Source organism: Heliconius melpomene, chromosome 10, assembly GCF_056956725.1.
Source record: "Heliconius melpomene rosina isolate 202511_hmr_F chromosome 10, ASM5695672v1, whole genome shotgun sequence".
Classification (NCBI taxonomy): Eukaryota; Metazoa; Arthropoda; class Insecta; order Lepidoptera; family Nymphalidae; genus Heliconius; species Heliconius melpomene.
In genome coordinates this window covers 7776010-7800224 of record NC_140398.1, presented here as the reverse complement: position 1 = coordinate 7800224, position 24215 = coordinate 7776010, and the positions used below count along the sequence as shown (strand labels likewise).

The 24215-nt window shown below is 31.5% G+C and overlaps 2 protein-coding genes across 3 annotated transcripts in view; one reads left to right on the top strand and one right to left on the bottom strand.

Annotated features, from left to right (window-relative positions):
• Window positions 1-458: 458 nt before the first annotated feature.
• On the bottom strand, window positions 459-2569 carry JMJD6 (Bifunctional arginine demethylase and lysyl-hydroxylase PSR). The gene is made up of 3 exons (XM_085191433.1): window positions 2409-2569; window positions 1384-2087; window positions 459-1037 (listed from the first exon to the last, which is right to left on the bottom strand). The coding sequence occupies exons 1-3, from the start codon at window positions 2479-2481 to the stop codon at window positions 651-653; spliced, it is 1164 nt and encodes a 387-aa protein (XP_085047559.1). The 5' UTR covers window positions 2482-2569; the 3' UTR covers window positions 459-650.
• Window positions 2570-2916: 347 nt separating this feature from the next.
• Klp10A (kinesin-like protein 10A) overlaps window positions 2917-24215 on the top strand; it is a 49613-nt gene continuing 28314 nt past the window's right edge. Inside the window, exon 1 of one of the 2 annotated variants that reach the window (XM_085191472.1) lies at window positions 2917-3361. In XM_085191472.1, the coding sequence (XP_085047598.1) occupies window positions 3301-3361 (61 nt within the window). In that variant the 5' untranslated portion in view covers window positions 2917-3300. The remainder of the gene's footprint in view (window positions 3362-24215) is intronic. The other variant, XM_085191471.1, reaches the window with a different exon arrangement.

Genomic DNA, 24215 nt, shown 5'->3' with positions numbered 1-24215 from the left:
AGAAATATGTATGTATTTAGTGAAGTTGGGTTACTGTTACTTTTTTATATAAACTATTCGTTATATTATTATTTTTTTAACTGTTGTTTTAAGCTGCCATAATTTACATTATAATATATAGAAAGAAATAATAATTAGAACATTAGAAGTACATCATGAATTATATTATCTGCTGTTGTTATAAAATCCAACTTTAATTTTAAGTATAAGAGGTTATTACTATTAAAAATATAAGTATTTTTAAACATTACTACTCCAATTTGTTTTTTATTAAAACGAAACATTAAAAAATACTTTATGTAATTTAAGAAATTATAATATTCATAGTTTTACATTACATTAAAATTATTCTATGTTTTAATATTTTATTATAACTCTATTTACTGTTATCGTTTGCGTTTTTGAAGGAGGCAACATAATAATTTAAAAATATACATATAGAAATAAAACCATACAAATAATTATATTAAACTTTATTGATATTAAGGTTGGTCCTCTAACAAAAGATATCGTTAAAACAACAAAATAAAGTAAATAAAATACATGAATAATTATGCCTAGTAATACAAAACTGCTTATTTAAAATAAAAGTAATTATTGATATCTTGATATCTATTTTGTGATTTTGTCTATTACTTTAATTGTCTAAGTCAAATTTTCCGTTTTCTCTTCTTTTTGTGAGCAGTGATGCTTTCTTGGCCGCTATCATCTTCACTAGAACTTCCTGAAGAACTACTATCACTGTCACTGCTCGAAGAGCTGCTGTTTGACGAGCTATCAGAAGCTACTCCTGTCCCTTGACTCAAGTCCATACTACTTGCTACTTTATATAAATCTGGGTCTTTGGCTTCCAGAACTTTCACCCACTTTTTAGATAGTTTAGGTCGACCTCGAACTGTCTTGTGCCACACTACTGGGAAGTTTGTACGGCTGCAGAAGTTCTGTGTTACTGCTACGGTGTCATCGAGGTTTAGTACTACATGCCACCAGCCCCCAGGTACAAATACTGTTTCACCAGGCTTCTGAAGAATTTCTACCTAAAATATGCAAATTATGCAAAATTTTATTTAATAAAATTTGGATTCGATTAAATGAGGCAAGAAAAACAAATTTACTTTGAATAATGAACGAACGTATTATTTTTTAAAATATTTTTGATATAATAAAGCATAAAATTACACACATACTAATGCAATTTTCAATACATTGCATGTAAGTTTGAGAACTCAATTGCATTTTTTTTTTTTAAATTTACTACACACTATAGATTATTACTAAAGTCAGATGCTGAACAACTGCTTCTACAACCTCTAAAGGCAACCTACAAGAAAAGCTCAATAAAATAAAAATGTTAGAAAACAAAAAACAAAACATTAGGCTTACAGGTTTATAATCTTCAGGCCAAGACTCCAACTGTGTTTTTGGATAGATTAACTTGAACCAAGTTATAGCCTCATCTCTTTGTTTGCCGCCCATTGCACCCGTCACTTTGATCATTTCTCTAGGGGTTTGAGTGGGGAATAAGCACCATCTCTTATGTCCAAATACTAAGGCATTCCAGGCACTTGTACCTAATGGGTCTATATGGATCCCTGTACCAGATCTTTGTGGTCCCATTACAAACCATCTATAAGGCGGTCTCCGCTCTTCCCCGCAATATTTAAACAAATCATCTCTAAAGTAACTAGGTATTTCATAGTCATCCAATAGTTTCTTCCTCCTTGGATGTTCACCAAAACTACTATCAAAAATATAAAGTGGACTATCATCAGTCGCTGTCCTCATATATTCTACATAATACTTCATTTTCATTTTAACACTATAACCTTCATTGTCTTCACCACACTTAAATTTTTGGTTACGATATTTTTTGGCTAATCTATCTTGAGTCCATTTGTGGTTAGCTTTCCAGGTACTCTGCGTATTTGTTATAACAACAGGCTTATAGATTTTTTCATATTTCTCTATGAATTCTTCTGGACTCACTTCATTTACGTCTATTCTATCAACATTGTCCTTACATTTAATAAATTCTTCAAAATTACTAGCATACTTTAAAGCTGTCCATTGGTATTTATCAGCCAATTCTGGAATAATACAAAGATGGTTCATTAACTTTTAGGATCACATTCTTAGAAGATTTATATACATTTTGCGGCTCGATACGAAAATTAAGTATTTCGAGGTCAATGAAAAGCGAAGCGAAACGCATGACGCGCGAGATTCTTCTAGAACATTGTAAGTATAGAAATATTCAAAGATAAATAATATATACTACATAATATTCAATATAATGTTTTAGGAATGTATGCTAGATTTTAAAAATATTGATTAGATATTGCTGGTAATTATGAGAATAAATGGTAATTAATTATTACATTACATACTTCAATTGCTGTTAGTCATACCTGGTCGGGCTTTTCTTTTAACCTCCTTTATTCGTTTTTTGGCTTTGTGCGACAATTTATATTCGGAATCCATTATTTCTCTAGAAAAATAGAAAATTCATTGAACTGTAAGCTGATTTTTTGGTTGATTACTCTGTCTCTGTCATTGACATACTTTGTATAAGTATTGGATATTCTGATAAAATATTTTTAAGCGTTTAATTTACTGAAATTATTATAGCGATAAATAAAAATAATTGTAAAAATGAAATTATTTATTTTTTATTTTCCTTTTTATATTTTATAAAACAGTAATTAAAAGATTGGGCTTGTGTCTATTTTTTTGGTTAAAATTTTGAAATAAATATTTATTAAAATAAAGTTATTTTATTTATTTACAAATAGATACAAATTATGTATTATTAGTAACATTCAAAATAACTGGAATTATTTTTTAAAATAAATTTTACATATTCACTCACTAGTCACTACGTAGTACGTACTCTACGTAGAAACATGGCAATACTACGTAATCGTTTAGATTAGAAATGCATTACGTTGAGTTCTGCCTGATATTTTTAGTATTTCGTGTTATAACCGAAATAATATAAATATTTGTATCATTTTTTCTCATCGGCGGAACGGGTCGCAAAACTAATGAATTTAATTTCGATTGATTGTAACGAGAATAAAAAGTAATTAATTTGACTGTTACACCGAAACAAATTTGAAACGTTCCAGTCTGAAGTGTGTAGCTAGCTCGATATAACTGTCAATCTGGGTGTAGAAATTTATTTGTAATTTTCACCGGTTCTCATGTGCAATTTACAAATGTGTTAGACTATTTTTAAACAATTGGTTTCTTGCGAAATAATGTTATTTAGTGTATGTGGTGCGTAAAAATTGTGCAAAAATGGATGACGGTTCTGTAAAAATCCAGGCCGGGATCAACGTCAATATAAAAAGAACAGATGGTAAGTTCAACGACGGTTTATAATTTATTATTTAATTTGGTTATGTTATCAGTTTTTGATACTTTTGATTACCTTAGCATTTAAATGTTTATTGGGCTTACACTTCTTTATTTTTAAGTGATTCACATAGTTTCTGAATGCATGAATCATTTTTACTTAAACCCATTTATAACAAGAATTTAATTTTGTTTACGTGTTCTACGACAGCTTGTTTTTATTTGATTTTATAGTAAAGCATAAAAATAAATTAAATACTCTATGAATATGAATAAATCTTCACAATTCTTATTAAACATAAAATGTAACTAGTTTTTTTTGTATTTTAGTCTTACTACTTACTACTTACTGTTCATTAATATAATTTAAACTAAACTTTGTTTTTTTTTCTTATTTAACTATTACAATAATACATACAATTGTATCTCTTATTTATAAAAAATATTCAAGTGCAGAATATTGTTTTTGCATATGTTGATTTGACACTGAAAAGGTAATATATTTTTATCTATTAAACATCATCCAATAGATGCTCTCTGATAAAAATGAAAACATATTTATAAAAAATAGCTTTAATCTTTTTCCCACAAAGCATTTTAAGCTGTGTGAAGAAACTAGTGTAAAGACAATCTATTCCCCATGCACTATCCAATTTTGACAAATTCCTCGCTGAGTGGTCGCACTTAATACCATGTTTTGCTTACCAAAGGGGGAAACCAAAAAAAACATTCTCCTGCCTGGAAAATGAAACCTCAACTATCACATTCAGCTATTTATTATCTTTTTACTTAAATATATTTACAATACAAATCAAATCTAATCAAAAATACTTTATTGCACAAAGAAAATACAATTAAATTTGTAATTTTGATACATTGCATAGGCATACAAAGAACTTATAAATGTATGAGAAAACACAACATACATGTAACATTGTGGATGTGCCTTTTTACTATTATGATAAGATAAAGAAATTAATATAGATAAGGAAAAAACCTTTAGAAATTATTAGAAAGTAATTAGGCAACACATATACTTATAATAATGTAATAAAGAGATATATTTGTGGAATTTTAAGTTCAAGGAGTGTCTGTAAATGCAACTTGTGGATTAAATTCCCTCTGGGGAATGAAATATTTTCATAACCTCTCTTTGCTAACAAGAAAAATGTGATGTTGAGTTCTGCCAGTCAGAATTGTTTTGAAAATTGGGCAGTGAGAGGGAAATGGCACACCTAAACTCTAGGTTCCTATCTTCCCGTTCGTCTTTTTACATATACAGTACACAATGTGAAGCTAAATGAGATAAAGACCTTTAAGAATTGAAAGTAACTTTATTAGATATAATCATGTACAATTGACATTATTTAATAATTGAAATTTCATTAAAAATTCTCATTGTAGGTAGTTCTTAGAAGTACAAAATTTTTCAGAACATAGAGTAAACTGTCTGTTTCAGGAATGTGAGCAATGTGTGTATTATTGTTTTTAAGTTGTTGATTCTACTGAAATTACTTTAGGTCTTTATCAGGATTTATTTTTATCCATATAGTTAAGACACTCCATTCTCTGTTTACCATCTCATTTCAAGACATTTCGTATTTGGTTGCCAAATTTATCCTACACTTTTTATTTTTAGAGCAGTAATGAAAGAAATTATTCCCTGAGTAAGGATTGGTTGATCCACAAGAATCAATTTTATAAATCCATTCAAAATAAATGCTGTCACTCTCACCTCACAATCATGTACGGGGTTGTGAATAATAATTTACATGTACAGACAGACATTTTTCAGAATTATAGTATATTTTTTTTCAATATTATTTATTACCTATATTAAAAGAGGATAGTACCTTAACATTAGATTCTCTTAGCCTATCCTGCTATACAAGCCAGATGACTATGTAAAACTTGATTTCAAACAGAAGCAGTTATAATATCAGCAATAATTGAAAGATATATTTTTTTCATGTATTTCACTATTCAATTTAACTGCCACTAAGGTGGCCTTGTGTTGACCGCCCATATAAGGTTTGGGTTGCGCGTGCGTCTCGACGGTGTATATTTAATTACTTATACATCAACTTTAATGGTAATGAATTGATTACTGGTTTGTTCAGAAGCTTCCATTGAAAATGGTTAAAATTTTAACTCGAAATTGCGAAAATAGAAGTAATATTATCATACAGTATAATATGTAATATTGAAATGAGTTTACCTTTTAAGCAATCTTTCCAAAGTGTAAACTTTAAAAAAAGAATTATTCCAAGAATTATTTTAGAAATCATAATTATTAAGTGGACAGTAGGTGCTTTTCTCTCTCAGCTCTCAGAGCAAAATTCCACATGTAAGAATAGAATCATAACGGCCAATTTGAGTTCATATGCATGCATATATCCAAAATAGTCAAAATTATAAATATGATATAATTAATAACAATATATATAATAAACAATTTCACGCAGTTCCCCGTAACTAATTTTTGCTGAATTTTCACTGTTGTGTCAACCTCAACGCTACGTTTCGTCTACCAGAGAAAATTATCCCGAGTAGGTATTGAACCCAGCACAGTCACGTTTACAGTCAGAATAATTTATATGACATACAAATAAATATAGTGGGAAATGGGAGTGTCTCAACACTACGTCTCGTGTGGCTACCCTGCCGTGGCGGTATACAGCATGAATCTGAATTTTTTTAATAAATATATATCTGTAGGAAAATAAGAATATATTTATTTACTATTAATTGTTATTTATAACAATTTTACTCAATGCTTTATAAGCTATAACGCCCACTGGTACTATAATGTTAATATTTGCTTTATCCACGTTTTCATTTAATCCGAGCGCAGGAAGCTGTCAATATAGATGGTATGGCGATGCGCGAGATAATAAACTGCAACCATCAAGGTCGCATCGGGATAGGGTTTATTGAATAATTGAGTTCAAATACAAATAATATGTTACTAATTATGAAATATTTTTAATAAGATTATAAGTTATTTCGAAGTTTTTGTATATTCGCAACGCAAAGATGTATTTTTACAGCTTTCATTTCATTTGTGATGTTACTTTTAGGACCATTTAAAGATTTTTTTATAGGACTTGCTATCGTTAATTTATCATTAATGTAGAGTTTAATAGTTTTGCTATGCGGAGGCTATGGAGATTTTTTATGGAGATAACCCAGTGTCAAATCTCCATTCTTTACTAAATAGTTATGTGTATTTAATCGAAATAAAATAAACTGACTATATTTCCTGTACTGGACTTTTTGGTCTAACCACCGAGGACGCAAAAGATCGTGCAAAGTGGAGTAGGTTAAGTAGGAAGGCAGACCCTGGTAATAGCCGGGATTAATGCCAGGAAGAAGAAAAAGAAGAAGATTTCCTGTACTGGACTTTCTTTACACTTAAGGAAGGTTATATATAACTATATAACTGGGTAAGCTCCAGTTACCATGACCTAGTTTAGCAATATGTATTGGGGATATGAACAAAAATATGCTATTGAAATTTTAAAACACACTAGAGAGCCATTTGACGAGTACAATACGCGTTGCCATAGCAACGTGTATGTTTGTCACTATATAAAGTGTATAGTATCCAACATAGTAGTTTGTTATATTTATTCTAATTTATTCCTCGAGTATAAACATAAAAAAAACTTCGCCAATTTGAGAACGTCTTTCGCTTTTTGCTTCTGTTAAAACCACCCTAGTAACGACCCTACCTAAATGAGACGCTAGTGAAGAAGAAAGAAGAAAAGCGTGGGAGTATTAAATAATATGATACAATTAAATTAACGACTACAAAGAGTTTATTAGATGATTACATCGATTGAAACACTACTGCCGCTTATCGCATTCTTGACCTATATAAAATTATACTTTGGGTATCCTTTTTTGGCAACGGTCCATTGGAATTGCTACAGAATATAGCTCGTCGTTATGTATTTTATATGTAATATCTGGTTATAGGTAGATTCTTGTAGAGAATTTTTACTTTTTTTTATTGCATGGTTACCCAAAGTGCAACTTTTAACGGAATTTTATCATCATTAATATATACAATTTGCATTATTGAGAGGCTGACTCACAAAAAATGCACAGATGGAAATACTGCCAACAGATATCTAAAATTTGTCATGTTGTTAAACTTAAAAGGATAACTGGAAATTCTGACGGGAACAAACGTGATTTTAGGTCTTACTGTCCACGGAAACGAAGTTGCGGAATATAACTCGTAGTATATCTTCCATATAGGATTAAAAAATGATTAAAAATCACCAAGATCGAGTCGTCGCTGCACAGCTTCTGTAAAAAGTAAACGTTTGTGGATTTACTTTTTAATCAATGTCCTAAAAATTGAGCAGTTCCTGAGAATTGGGTGTCTCAATGATAATCATCATATATAAAAATAATTTCCTCAACGAACCTGGATTCCAATCTACAAAAGTCTTTCGAAATTACTTTCCAACCACGCGAGGTTGACGTAAAAAATATTTATTTGTTTATGATGACAAGTATTTTTATATCGTTTTGGCAGTAAAAAGTCAAATCATAGCAGTTTGACGAGACTATTATTGTTTCCTAAGTTATTATTTCGGCGTTAATAATTTGTTGAAACTCACAAAATTAAGATTGTATCAACGGCAGTTCCTTATAAGCTACATTACAAAGTTACCACGCTATCGCCCACGTTACTTACCGAAGTTGCGTCATCGATTTGAATTTTCCATCATTAAGAAAAATAAAAATTGGTATTGATATTCCAAGAGGCCAGTCGTGGTGCAGGGTCAGAAGCGGCGATTCTAAAGGCGACAGGTTTTGATTTCCACTCGAGGAAATGATATGTTTAATAATTTCATTTCCTTGCTCTGGTAACAGTGACTTAACACCACGTTCTCAGATTCCCTTTGCATACTCTACTATGTGCGGGAAACAGCGTACAGGTACTATCTTGCTAAATGGGAGATGCAGCGTAAAGCTGCTATAACAAAAAAAAACTAAATGAATAATAATAATAAAAAATTAAAAATGCTTAAACACCAAAGCGATCCAAGTGTTATGTGTTAACAAAGGCCTAGAAGGAATAGGAATAATTTTAGCAAAATGTGTTTTTGTCGCACCAATACGAAACTACATATGTATTTCTGTACTATAATTATGTTATTCTTTTTTATTTATATAAAAAAGAAATGAACCGACAACCATCTTGCTATATCGATTATGGCACAGTAATTGCGCTGTAAGACGGTAAATATAGGTACAAATTAAATACATCCTCCCATCCAGAGTACATAATGTACTGTATATGTCATATTATGAATAATGTTTGTTATAACTTCATTCAATATCAACTTTGACGTATTTTAATCTATACTTCTATATCTATATTATAAAGGAGTTTGTTTATTAGATCGCGCTAATTTGAAGTATCGAAAAAATATGTCTATCTTTCATTAAACGGCGACTTTTATGGACAATAAACATATAAACAAAGTAATAGACACATCTGTCTGTCTATCGTGATGTGAAACTTAATATGTAATCGAGCATAAAGAGTAACTGTAATGATGGTATAGATTTATTATGTAAAAAAGGTATACCATTTATCGTTTATAACTAACTATGAATATTCTGTGTTCAGACCGCAGGAACAGTAACCATGTAATGTATAACCATCTTCAACAAATAGACTATCTAACACAAAATTAATTTTTGATTCTAGCAACTCTAGCAATTCTAGCAACACACTATTCTATTCTATCTTTATAATTTTAATCGAAATTTATCTAATAAATTACACATAACTTTATAATGAAATGCTACAGAATACAGATGAAAGAAAAACGTTTTAAGATAAGAAGGCCATAAGTGTATGACCCCTAGCCAGCAACTAGCATACGACTATAACGAACGTTAGCGATTATCGCCAACAAACAACGTAAGCAGTTAGGTACTTACATATGTATAACGCTGCTAAAGAGTTGTGGCCGCCATGCAGTTAGGCTGTCTGAAGAAAGTAATTAAAAGTAAGAAATCCTAACATCAATTCTACGCAGCCATCTACAGGTAACTTCAGGGCGGATGCAATTCGTCGCATTTTGATTTTCCTCCCGAGTATACAATGCGCAAGAGTTCAGAAAGCCTAACTTCAAAGCGGCCATGACACGTCGGCCGTACTATAGGTACCTACGTAAACATATGTATGTATGTACGTCGCGTCGTTCGACTGGTCGTGCCGGGGCTCGTGAGTCACCGGTGAGCGGGTTCCCTCGACCACGAGTTTAGAACGGGCTTCTTATGAATGTTTGGTTTTGTATTTAGTTATAATTTTTAGTTGTTTAGCGTGTTATTTTGTCTGTTTTTTTGAGAATTAAGATGTATTTGAGTTAATGATGATTATGGGCTTATATGTATTGTAGGTAGTCTGGACAGACTATTTAAAAATGAAACATTCTCCGAGGTAACATTTTTTTACTCTATTATACACAGTGTTTGAGTGTTCGTATCTATATTCTTTCAGACATTTCATAAAAACACTCAAAATAAAAAAAATCAAGGGGGGCAGTACTTTTAATAGAGATGAACAAAAATATTTTTTAATATTTACAATATAAGCAGTACCGTTTAAGTATTTCTTTGAGATACAAGAAAACGATAGCAAGAGCCGTTCTAGCTTTCATTTTTACAGTCACGCTTTGAGTTGTTAGTTTTATATCCATACTTTATTTCTTGTAAATTGGTCAATAGTGCAATGAAACTATTCTTGTTACTTTTGACTCTTTTAGCTACTATTGAAAGAAATAAAAATAGTGAACATGGTTGTGTTCTTTTCTTTAAAGCTCTTGCGAAGTGAAGAACTTTTAAAATTTATAATAGGTATATAAGTTAAATTAATTTATGTTAAAGTTTTCACAAGTTCTATTAGCTAAATTTTTATACGCTTAAATATTTATTTGTTTGACATTTTGAAACAAATAACTAAAACTCACTTCTTTGTTGTTTAAAAGAGTGATAAAAACATAGAGTTTTCGCTTTCGATACTTTACCTACTGACCATCGATGTGTACCAATATTTTTTTTGTAAAGTATATTTGTAATTGCAATTTGCAACTAGTGCTTTCTTTAATTGAATTTACTCCGCCAAACCCAAGTAGCTTCATGAATGGCGCAGAAACATGGCCAATGTTTGAAACATTTTCGCTAAAGAAAACTTTTTAGCACAGAATTCTTCAGAGACATTAATTCAGCTCGACTTTAGATTTATTTTCTACAGAAGGTCATACTGAAAACGTAGTTCTAACAGTTCCACCGCAGTGGAAATCTAATTTTATACAGTTTGTACTTCGACTCGCACAGCTTTGCATAAAGCTTTTTAAAGTTTCACTTGAGGATAGAGAAATTACATTCCTTTTGACAACTACGGTTTGGCTTTATTAATTTTTGTATCGTTATTTTATAATTTTTAAGAAGATAATTTTAGTATACAATAAAATATTATTTAGACATATTTTTTTTGAAAACGTACTTATTAATGTTTTTTTAAAAGTGACATTAAAATTAAAAATATACGCATTGTCAATTTAATATAATTGATATCCTATCGATATATTTTAAAGGATTTTTGAAAAATTTTGTACGCTAGATTATTAATAAAATCTTGTATAGAGAAACGTCATTTTATTGTGAAAGTGTTAAGGCCCCAAATGATATCCTTGCGTCAACGGAGACTAAACTAGTAAGTAACCTTTGCTGCTACCGCGTGGGCGCAGTTCCTCAGGCTGTTTCTTATCAAATCTAATTAACTGCCTTAGCTATATGTTTAAAATGTTAATTGTATTACATTACACTCTATTGGTAATTGAAAATTGTTCAGTTAGCGTTTTATTTAGTAATTTTTTTTTTAGATTTTTTTTTAGAATTACAAGTGTATTAGGTATGTACTGCAGTAAATTTTAATGCTATACACATACTTACATAATTATGCGTCATATTAAATACTCGTAGGCACGAGTTCAAAACTTGTTACAGTCCAAAATATATGACATTCTATAATATTCCTATTATGCATTTAATTATGGATCGTGATGAATAAATTTTGCCATTATCCTCACAAAGAAATGGTACGTCATTTGACCATATTGATCCATGAGTATCTGCAATGTTTGGCAATATGTTCAAACTAAAACTAAGAAGCACTTTCGATTTTATATATGATATCATACGAGTAGGAGTTATGAATTAAATTACAAATGTGTTATTTATTATGTTCTATAGGATGTAATTTATATAGTACGAGCTTTGGTTTACTGAAATCCAGTAAAAGATAGTAAGTCCAGTACAAGATTGAGACCGTCGTGGCGCATCGCTATAGTGCCCGGCTGTGTACGCAACGGTCGTACGTTCGTTTGTTCGGGGTTAATAATAGTGAATAAAGTAGTGTCTCGACAGTAATCGTACTAAAATTGTAAGTCATTTTTGAAAGTTGCACTATTGATTTTACCAATGCTTTCTAGCAGTCGTTGTACTTTTACAATCTAATCGTTAGATAAAGGGAAACTAGGCCGTAGTTCGTGTAATGATTTGCAACTCTACCTATTATGTGTCCCTAATATTTTGGCCTGCTTTCCTTTTAACTGCTTTCAAGTGTGTTCGTAATCGATAATGCTTAATGTTATTTTGTGATACATTTCATGGTTTGTCCTTTGTGGATCCTAATTTCGATTGCTTAAAATTTATACTTATAATATATTTTATCATTATTAACGTTAGATTAGTTAAGTTCGGCGACCGATTTACAATTAGCAAGAATATTAAAAAGATAGATGATAATGAAACAAAATAATACGGTAAAAAGGTTACGGACCAAGTGTCTGTAGAGTCAGAGTATTAAAACAAGAACAAGTAGGTACAAGTAATGGCTTGTTAACTGTTAGAAACATCGTTATTCACAGTGTAGCTTCCCAAGAGGCAGCCAGATTCATATCAGTTCATCGGCTCAAATCGTTGCCTCAATTGTGCAGTTTGCGATGCCAATTATCGCATTCAGACTGTCATTTTGTACGTTGAATCACTCACTGTACGTCTCGTTAACTTTCGTTTGCTTACTTTGTATTCGTTAAGTACGTAGTTCATTTACATTTGTTATTTGAAGTGGTTGTTATTTTTTATACTTTTTTAATATAATTTATATTGAGAAATATGAGGGTCTTCTTAGTAATAATATCAATGAATATTATTAATGGTTTTTATTATTCCTAATATGTTGTTTACTATATATATAAGGCACAAAATTGCAAAATAGTTCAACAAATATTTGGCCGTTCTAAATCTTACATAACACGATCTAGGCTGCCACTGGAGGGTTTTGCAAGGCTTGTCCGTAGGAGGGCCGTGGGTGGCGGTTCCGTGTGATGTCATCGTCGCCCTCTCGGTCCGAGTTGATACTTGAAGTTGTCTTTAAATAAGCGACCTCGAGGCTCTTCGTGTGTAAGTTAAGATTTTTCTGGCCAATCGGTGGCACGTTACGTTGAAAGCCTATATTCGACGTTAAATAATGAAGTATTTATTACTTATAGACATATAAGATGGTTCTTTAAAACATGTGGAAAATGTTTTGGTATATTTTGAGGTCTATTTTAAAAAAAAATATTTCTCTGCTTTTATATTGCTAACAGTTTAACTGTTAACTGTTTATTTTTTTAAACTACCTTCCTATTTATTTTCTTCTTGATGTTTTTTTTAAACAAAAAATATGATAATCAAAAAGATTCGAACAAATTACAAAATCTTGCTTACTGAGGTTTTTGATTTGCGAAATGGCACAATAAAACCGTAGATCGTTAGAGAGTTCCAATTGTTAGAGTTATACGTTTTCAAGTGGCACATAAGTATTTCGCCCGTGACATATGATTGGATTATTAAGTGCAAGAACGACGGCGCTGTGCACTTTTATAGCTGACTTGGATATAGCTGATGTTTCGTGCGGCATTTCAAGTAAATTGCGGAAACGAATAAAAGAAAATATTTGACATTCACCGTGTACGAGTATATGCTGATGTGTTGCGTAATCGTTGGCTTTTTTGCGATACTTTTTTTAGGTTCATACCCTTATCCTACTAACCTAGTGGTAACTCACTCCGTTCTCCTCTTTTTGCCTTTTTTTCTCAAGACGCGTTGAGTGGCTAAACTCAAAGCAGAGTTGTCAATTTTGTCAGACAAAATACTTTATATATTAATATAATTTTTTTATTTATGAACCGATTTAAATAAAACAAACACTAAATGTTAAGGTAACTTTAGGAATACTAAGTAATTTCTTCTCATATTTTGTTTCTCCTAATTGTAAGATTGATGACGGAAAATCAGTTTTTTTTAAATTTTATTGATAATAAACAATATTTGAATTATTGTATAAATAAAGGTGCGTGCAGATGAAATGCCGTATTAAGTGTCCCTAGACATGATATCAACTTACCAGCTCACTTTCACATTAGCTGTCTAGGTTTTTAAATATAGGTACTTTCAATATAGTGCTAGTAGTGTGATAACCGCAACTTATGTTTATCTTAAAAAAAATACTTGTTTTTTTATTTTTTCTGTAACCATGTTCTTTATGGATTCAATCAATATCTTGTGCCTGGCATAGGTCCTGGCTTTTGTTGCCAGGGTCTGTCTTCCGACTCAACTTCCTCCATAATTATAGCCTTCAACACTCATCGCCCCTTGCTGGTCATTCATATCCTGCTTCACGACATCCAACCATCGCTTTCTTGGGCGTTCGGGGGACTAATTTAATATATGTGTTGATACATACATACATTTTACTATTTTCTATTGCTAATATTATTATAATTATAAGTGTTATGTTTATTAATATTTCAATGTAAACTGGATTTGTAAATGACGTAAAAGCTCGGGTGGAAATTATTCTTTCTTGATATGAATCAATCTCACGAACAACAATGTAAATAATGTATAAAATTATTTTAATATATGTTTAAAATAGTAAATAAATCCTTGAGGGCAGTCAGTGGCACTCTCTCTCTCATTCAGGGGAATTAATTGTGTTCAATTTCTCTTCGTTCTGGTAAAAGGACAAAGCGCGCCGTTGAGTTCACGCGGAGAAGTAAATTATTTACATTTCCCCGCTTTTTTCATATATGAAAAAAAAAGAAACATGCAATTACAATTTACCAGATAATTTTGTAAATCCAGTAAAGGATACATGCTCTAGTTGAAACTGGTATTTTAATTTATGTGCAATGATTAAGTTCGAGCCATAAATATGTTCTATCTTGCCATCCATCTACTCGCCGACCTTGCGTTGCGCTTGCGATATCGTGGGGTTCGCGCAAATAGCTAACTGTTTGAGGGTTTCATTGTTTTTATGTTTAGAAATTAAAGAGCTCGTTATATTAACACGGTAATGAATGAATGGATGGTTTCTTAAAGAAAGTTATAGTAGAGGCTGTCGTTGCGATGGTTGTTGATTCTGTCCACACTCGGGGGGAATAATTATACATTTTGTTTTATGTATTATTTTCATTTCCCTGCTCGCTTTCCGATCTCGTAAATTAGGCTTGGATTTGGAACGGAATGTCTTAACACTAGGTTCCCTCTGCCTACTATGATATGCTAAATTTGAAGCTCTTTTTTTTAAGTAATCTTAATACGTTATTCGGATTTTTTCTTTAAATATATTTATTTTTACGCAATCTTTTGAAAATAAGAAAAATAACATGTAAAATATAACCCAGAATTTGCAAATTCGATCGTATAAGGATCGCTGATGCGGCTAGTGATCACTGGTCATGACGTTAAATTGCATAAGCACGGCCTAGATACATCAGCGATTATAAAACGGCTTCGCAGTTTTAAATAAGTTGACCTAATTCTGTAACTGGATTGCTCTATTTTGATTGATATGATATCAATTATGATTCTTAACTATTTTTTGATTGTTATATATTTTTTAGTTTTATACTCTAGCATTGCAGGCAAAGAGAACCACTCCTTAAACTCTCAAGAACTGAAATAAAGCAGTGATTTTTTTATATATTTAAATTTGAATGTATAATACGTTTTAAATATTTTATTATATACATTCTTGCCGCCGCGCCTTGGACAGGGTATTAAATATTAAATTATTTACTAAACCAAAGTAAATATGTTAAACATATAAATGATTCAAAACGTATGCAAAATATGAGTGGGTATTAGAAATTGCGTTGCAAATGCAATAATCTTGCGATTCGAGTATGCATTTCGTGGGTGGTAGTCTAGTCGATAGGTATTGTATGACTCACCTACAATGCTATGTTCGTATATATTTATTTGTATGTATGTATGTATAAAAATATATGTTTATTTAATATAAAATAATATGATGGTAATATAAGAACTGTATTATAATTTATTATCATAGATAAAGCTTTTATGTGGTAAAGTAGTTAATTAATTTAATTCATATCAGTAAATTATAAATAAATAAAGACCTTTTCAATACTAATATTAAACATAGTGCATTCTTACGAGTAGCTAGCTTCGTAATTATGTGCATTTGTGGTTCTTCTATATAATTTGCAAAGTATGAGCAAATATCAAGTAATCTTTATAAATAAAATAAATTGTGATGTAGAACAATGTGAAATGTACTCGACCAAAACCTGAACAAACACTCCGTTTCCCGAGATATTATGTGTTGAGTGGCGGAACTCTACGTCGGCTCTAGAAATGAAAATATTAAGAAATCGTCACGTTACAGTCACACCCTTGTGCCACTGCGCCATGATGGCGTCTAATAATAAGGTTTAACAATTACTATAATGGAGCATCTAACTATGAACCCGACGATTCTGGGTTCGATTTCCAGTTGGAATAATTTCATTGCCTCGCTCTGGTAACAAGACAAAGGACGGCGTGGATTTTGTACACCAATTTTCCGAAAATTGGGTGGTGCGTGGGTTACAGAGTGTCTTTACACTAGGTTCTTTCTATTTATTCTGACATGCAGAAAAAGTAAATGAAGCTGCAAAACAATCTTAGAATTGCTAAATAATAAATATGTTTATTTGAATATTTATGTGTTATTTCTAAGCGAGAAAGTAAATAATTTCTAGTTAAATTATATACATATTGAATTGATAATCTCATACAGTGCTTCGCGGCGGAAATCCACAATGAGCGCAAAAGGGTAGTAATTAGCTTTCTACGGCTTCCTATACCTATCTCTTGCACTGTATTACTACATAGTTAAGGTTGCAATGCCAGGGTGGTGGGAATTATTGATGTATGTATTAATAATTAAATTATTATTCTAGTATTAGTTCTCTATTCGACATTTAAATTTCTTCTTTTTCTCTTTCTCTTTAAGTAACTCGTAAATTTTCTTTGGTTATTATATTTAATTGGGTTAAAGATTTTGGTGAAATAAGGAAAGTAGTAAGGCTGTGATAAGTATACAAAAAACGTTATTATAAAAATTTTATTCTATATTTGTTGAATATTAATAATATGATGTTGATAACAGAAAGGTTGAAATATAAAGAATATGTAATTAACTAATTAAATACATCCACTCGTGTAAGTATGCCACGGTCGTCTCGCGAAATTACGAATGCTGAACAAGTGGTTTATTAAGAATTTTACATTTCTTTAAACTGTGCTAATGTAATTTGTTTAATGTACCTATTCTAATAGTTAGTTGAAAACTTTCTTAAATAAAGCCAAATTTTATTACCGCTCTCTAACTTATCTAGATTAGATATTTAACATGAGGTTCTGGTGGCGCAGTGGCACAGTTGTTCAGGTTCGATCTATTGCTGTGCAGGTTCGATCGCAATTAGAAATAATGAATTATCTTCATCTGTCCTTGGAAAGACAAAGCGCAGTGTTGGATTACGATACGTTACTGTCGCAATGTCTCGAATTCGGAGAACGGAGTGTTCTAACTCTAGTTTCTGCGAACCCTGCTATATGCGAAATACAGTGTAAACTCAAAAAACATACAAAATTATATACCAATGTTTCTTATACCTGGCTAGGTAAGTATTATTTTATAACTTTCTTTTGGATATGGCAAGTAATTTATGTTAACCTATTGATTTATCAATCACGTCAATTGATCGAGTACCCGAGGCGGTAAGCTGTTATCTGAGAAAGCTGCACGGCCCGCCATTCACGAGCGTAACCTTTGATTTCAATGAAAAGTTAAAGTGCTCTTAAAAGTACTTTTTATGTTTATTTCAATACTATTCGAATACGAAATGAAGAACCTGAAAGAGAAACTTTGAATAGATATTTTAAAAGCGTTATTAAAATTACTAAGTAAATTATGTAGATTTTATTATGAGTATTTACTGAAGGTGAACATTTTCTTAATTATATTGAAATAACTAAAAAATGTTAAAAATATGTTATTCTATACTGTATATATATATATATATTTTTGGTTTAAGCTGTATCCCACATATAGCACAGAGTAGGATAGTCGCCGAATTCTGGAGGCATTACGTGTTGAGTCACGGATCTCAACTGAGCGTTTTGCCTCGTTACCAGAACGAGGAAATTAAATATTGTATATTTTCATATTTTGACTATAAATAAGTATATATATTTTTCTACTATAATCGTAAAATATGTTTATAGCTCCCATATACTTATATGATTGGGTCAAATGTGTAATATAGTAATTTAACAATATAAAAGGTACATAAAGCAAATCTAAGAGTAAAATACATATTTTAGTCAGCGTTAACCGCAAACGTAATTTCAAAATGTATGTCAATAAGTCACGTGATTTCACGCATATATCGGTCCAATACAATTCTCACTAAATCAGAAGTGAGTTATTTATGAGGTTTGTAATAGAAGTTGAAATAATTGCTAGAATACGATAATAATGTTCACGCTGTATCCCGCGTAGCCTGTATAGAGTATATTTGGTATGCGGGAAAGACTCCGTTGTGAATTTTCAGCCCAATGTGTATGTGTTGAGTGGTAGTTGTTAGTTGAGTGAAAACAATCATTCCACAGAATTGGATCGAACCCGCAACCGTCGCGTTTACAGTCGGCCTTCATAATAATAAGCCACTCTACAATTTACTATTTTTAATATTACTTAGCCACTTTACTTCCTTATGGCTCTACTCTCTCATCTATACTAATATAATAAAGCGGAAGAGTTTGTTTGTTTGTTTGAACGCTAAGATCTCTGGATCTACTGGATCGATTTACTTTGTTTTTGTTTTGTATGAAAGCTGCATTCTTCAGAAGTGCTATAGGCTATATAATATTACATTACACATATATACTAATAAATTAAAATACTTTCTAATTTGACATGCAATTTATTCTGCCATGTTAATAACAACCGTCGTCGCTACGCGACCGCGTTCGTTACCGCGTCATTTTGATATTCATCCTTATAAAAATAAATATAATAGTCACTTTTAGCATTTCATCTAAATAGAAGTTATATTTCAATAGAAATTATATTCTTATATTTCAAGTAGGCGTAGCCGCGTCCGGGTCCGCTAGTAGTATATATAAATATACGTAATTATGGTACGATTACTTGTTTTGTACGATAGTTGAACGTAAACTTGGCCGTGGGAAGCTTCGCCGACCAGGTTTTCTTTTGATATATTAATTAAACACTGAGTTGTGCAGCTCGTAGCTAGTGGTACTTTTATATTACAGCCGCTCTCTCGCTGTCGAACGATTTTTATAATATAGCTAGTAGAATTTATGAATGGAGTTATTTGGACATATTGTTTGAACATACTGTATGAATATAGTATGGTAATTGTTTTTTTTTTAATATATTTTTACAGGTGCGTACAGACCAATTATAAATGTATAGGTAAAGTTGAAAATTTGCATCTATTAAGGTAACGTTACTAGTTATGGCGCAGGAGTACAAAAGTTCGGCTGTAAACGGACAGTATGTGGGTTCGATTCCCAATTGAGGAACTAAATTATTTAATATTTTCATTTCCTCGTTTTAGTAATGAGGAGAAGCGCGGCGTTGAGTTCTGTCACTGTACACACGTTGCCACCGGAAAGCGACGGAAGGTGAGAAACGGAGTGTCTTAACACTAGGTTCCCTCTGCCTGCCCTTGTATGTGCGGGATACAGTGTTAAGCTAAAAAAATAAGGTTACGTAATGTGAGCGAGCACTTAGAGAGGATTTCTTGATAATCCTGTGGGATCAAGAAATAAAGGGAACTAACTGTTTCACGACTTAAATAATAAATAAATTATTAAATTAGTATAAAAAAAACCATGTTGTAATCGGTGTCAATTTTTATCATAGATCGATTGTTCTCCACATCATACGTAACTCAAACGTTGAACGTAAGTATTGGTATCGCATAAGGAACAACCAGCGTATTATAATTAGCTCCAAAGCGATGCGTTAACGGGTCAATGACACGGCCCGCGAGCAAAACTGAAAACCGACTCGACGCCCGTTATACTTTGATCTGGGAAATGAGATGTTCACTTTTGAAGTGCCTAAGCCTTTTACCCGCTCTGTTTACAGTGGTTCCCTAGAAATTGATAATAGCTTTTTTTTTTTATTTTTTATCAGCTGTAGCTTTTTTTGTTAGCTCTTATGCATACATAAATAACATTTTTTGAATTAGTTATTTCTTTTTTTAGTGGTCCACACGGAATGTCTCTAACGGTAGAGAGAGCAGTGTCCTAACACTAGGTTTCCTCTGTCTACCATGTTAAATGCGAACCTAAAAATTATATTTTATCATCTGCTGTATGCGTAAGCGTGAAGCTATATATGATAAAAAAAAAACAAGCAAAATAAATAGGGAAATATGTTTTACTGTTCATTATCTATCACGTTTATATTGAAAATACGAGTATTTATTTTAGGTTGACGTATACAAATAATTTTCATTATCATTGTAAATGATAGCTTATCAGATTGCAGTTACTGCATTTTATCACGGCATAATTTTTCTTATCACTGTCATATTGTAATTAATGCCAAATATTACTTTATCAATTTTGTCTTTCCTTTCTTTTGTACTTTTGTTGTTTTTGATTAGTTCATAGAAGTTTGAGCTCCTAATAGATTTAAGACTTCTTTGTTGCCACTATTCAATAATATAAATATACACATTATAACGTTCTTTTATGCACAACTTTATATATTGCTTTAGATCGCTAATCTCAACTTGCCTGTTGAAATCATTAATTAATGTAATGATTTAACGTAAATCTTGATGTATAGATTTTATCGTAAACATGTAGGTACGCTTAGTAAAGGATTTCTTAACACACTTACGAGTCGAGTGTGTAATAAACAAATTAGCATTTAAGTTTGAATGGCGGATGAGGGGGAATAGAAGTGTCTGAGTGGGAAGGGAGTGTCTTAACACTACATTCCTAGGTTCCCTCTGCCTATCGTCCTATGTGCTAGCCTACGCTGCTATGTGCATACGTAGATTCCTTGGGGAATGTGAGGTATTCTAAAATTCTTAAAAATACTATATACGAATATAGTCGAGGAAGTCGAGGGCTGCCGCCAGTTTAATTATAAAAGAAGCCTAACCACGAATAATTCTAAACTATTGTCAGTTACCTTCTGTATTACGTTTCTATAATATAAAGTAACTTATCGCCGTTTTCACTATGCCATGTTAAAATAAATTTCCCCTACTAAATGAGTTTACTTCAAACTAATATTTTATAGTGATGTAAGTATTGTTTATTGTGTATAATTTTCCATAAGAACCATATTTCCTACTGTACTTTCTAGTCGTGAGGAACTGACACCGTAATTGAAAACTGCGGTTACTTTTTAACAGAGTTATATTATTTTATAGAAATTATTTGTTATTTTGTAAGAAAACGTGTTCTTTTATAGTTACCAAAAAAAACTATTAAGAAATGGACAAAAAATTAAGAAAAGCGTAATCTCATATGGTCTACATTCCTTTTGTCCTATAGGTTAAATTTTAAATTCCAAAAAAAAAAAACAAATTTTTGGTGTAATATTGTCTTAAATAATAATAAATTTAAAAAAATATGTTAATATATATATGAATGTAACATCTCTGTTCATTTTATTACTAACAGTGGTGAGTGTGATTTATATGGCGGCTGTTTAAAATGAAGTAATAAGCTTTATGCAACTCCACGTTACCATGTTTCTTATTTTAACCATTTACGACTGGCAATCTGGTTCTCAACCCGTTTTATGGGTCAAGAACGGACTTAGATCATCTCGCTGGAAGTTTCGTGTTTGAAACAGCTTCACGTTTTTGCCCGTGTAACAGAATCAACAGAAGGAACTTAATGTTGTGACACTCTTTTCTCCACATTCTGCCCGATTTTCGAGGCATTGACTGTTGAACTTGCGGAAATAAACGCTGCGCTTTGTTTACAGGACGAGACATGAATATAATTTAAATATATAATAATTTCCCCGAATAAAGATCAAACCCACCACCATCGGGATCACAGTTAGACGCTCTGGCACAGCGCCACGATTGTCTCTTATATATCTGTGATTCTCGAAACTCTACAACAAATTTTAATTTTTTTATCACAAAAATCAACTTTGGTCACTAACTTAGTTTTATTATATTTAAATTTTCCATTTCCTAGAAGCCAATTCATGATTCAGTGACAGAAAACTTCTCAATTTAAAATCATATTAAAATAGTTTGTACAAAAAATATCTATTGTAAGTTTCAATCAACCGTCTACAATAGTACGTACAGATATATGTAAATATTATTATACAAGTGGTTTGTTCGTTTGAACGGCTTGATATAAATATTGGCGACGTATTTTCGTACAGTACAAAACCAGTCATTGTATAGTATAGTGTACTGAAAGGAGGATGAGAAATAATTTTCTTTTGGAACTAATGTTAAAATTATAAATGTGTCAACTTTAAAACAAAGCTATCTTTTGAAGTTGACACATACCTAGTTCAATGTTATATTTGTGATTCAGACATTTTTTAGAACTTGTTGACGCAGAGTAGGTACGTGCCACCAAAACTATTTGAAGTATTATTTTTTTATTTTATTTACAGACAAAACTTAGAAGAATTATCTTCTCTTGTCGTCAGTAGACTCTAAAATTGACATTTTATTTAATATAAGACAACGCCGCGTGTCTCCGCTAGTATCACTACGTAACTGTAGCCGCTAACCACTTTTTACTATCATTTTTTTCAAGTATGTCGTTGTTTTGTTCTACTCTACCGTTCGTTCCACTTTCGCTCTTTTGCGTCGAGTTGCCATAGTGATGGATGTGTGCTCAATAACTTTGCTTTGCTTCGCTCTTTGATATTGGCGTTTTGCCGCATTCGTTTTGGCAGTCCTTTATTATAGGCACTTGATGAACGTTGACATTTTGTCATTATCGACGTACATAGCAAGGTAGGCAGAGGGAACCTGGTAACCTAGTGTTAAGACACTCCGTTCCCATTAAGCCACTTCCGTACCCCCCCCCCATTTTTGACTTAAAAAATAATAATATAATATCTTGTCAATGTGTGAGTATAAAAAGTGATTGCTGATTTATTATCTATAGAAATATTTTTTTTTCATGATGTTCATTTCAATGAATATTAACCTAATGCTTATACAAATGTATAAATATTTTAAAATTAATATTACAATAAATATTTTAAAGCAAGACTGATTATTGAATATGATTAATAATTATTTTGACAATTAATGATAATAAAATAAAATATTAGCACTAGTGAAATTTCGCATGTCATAACAAAATTTACCTTGTAATGGTTGATTGTACTAGATTATGTAAAATAATAACAAAAACAGAATTTAATAATAAATGAAAATTACAATGACTTTGTAGTTTCGTTGAGACCTTTGTACGGCCAATTTATTGTGAGACTTGAATAGCGCTACCGTTTTGTATAGCCTTCCACCATTTTTATTTGACACATGACGTTCCGATAGAAATTGTTCTTATCAAGGTCGACAAATTGGTGTTCTTATCTTTAAATACATTCGGCATTGATCAAACACGTTCAGTGTGTCAGTAGGTGGGTGCTTTTGTTTTGTTATTGGGAATTTTCAATAAAGAAAATCGTTTTTTTTGTACTTGGTATTTTCCAATTTAGGTCTCTGGGCTAGGTACCTATAATAACATTAGAACTTGTTCTATTTGGTAAAACGGTAAAGAGGGTAGATATTGGCATCGACATTTTTACATATGACTTCTTTATGTTATATTATAAGGAAATTGTTCATATTAATTAAGTTCTATTATAAGTATAACATTTTCCGTCATTATTACAAGGTACAGTATTTTAGATTTTATGTTTTTTTCTTATAATAACATATGATTACAAGTGGTCCAATTTGAAATTATCCTCAATCTTTCAAGATGACCACGTTTCTTGATTTACAACGATGAATATAGCATTTCCTTTGAACTTGCCATTCTTTGTAATTTACTCTCGTCCATATATTTTCATCTATTTGATGGATGCTCTTTCACGTTGTTTGTTTACATCCTATAATAGACGATCCGTGGCGGGCCGCAGGCTTCGCACGTCGGATTCAAGTTGCCCGAGGTCAGTGACCTTGTGCCGCTTTGTGTGCGCTTGCAGTCTTAGCTGAAGTCTATGGCTTATCTTATCTAAGCTTTCTTTTTTCTTAGATGAAGGTTATTTTCTTATTTTATATTTAGTTGGATTTGTATTGATATTATAGTATTTTCGTAAACGTTTTTATGCTTTAATGGAAGGAAATTAATCTAAAAGTACGTAATGTGTGGTACATTACGAATCAATAAGTTCTCACGCTTCATTTTCCCAGTAATACGATATTGTTCAA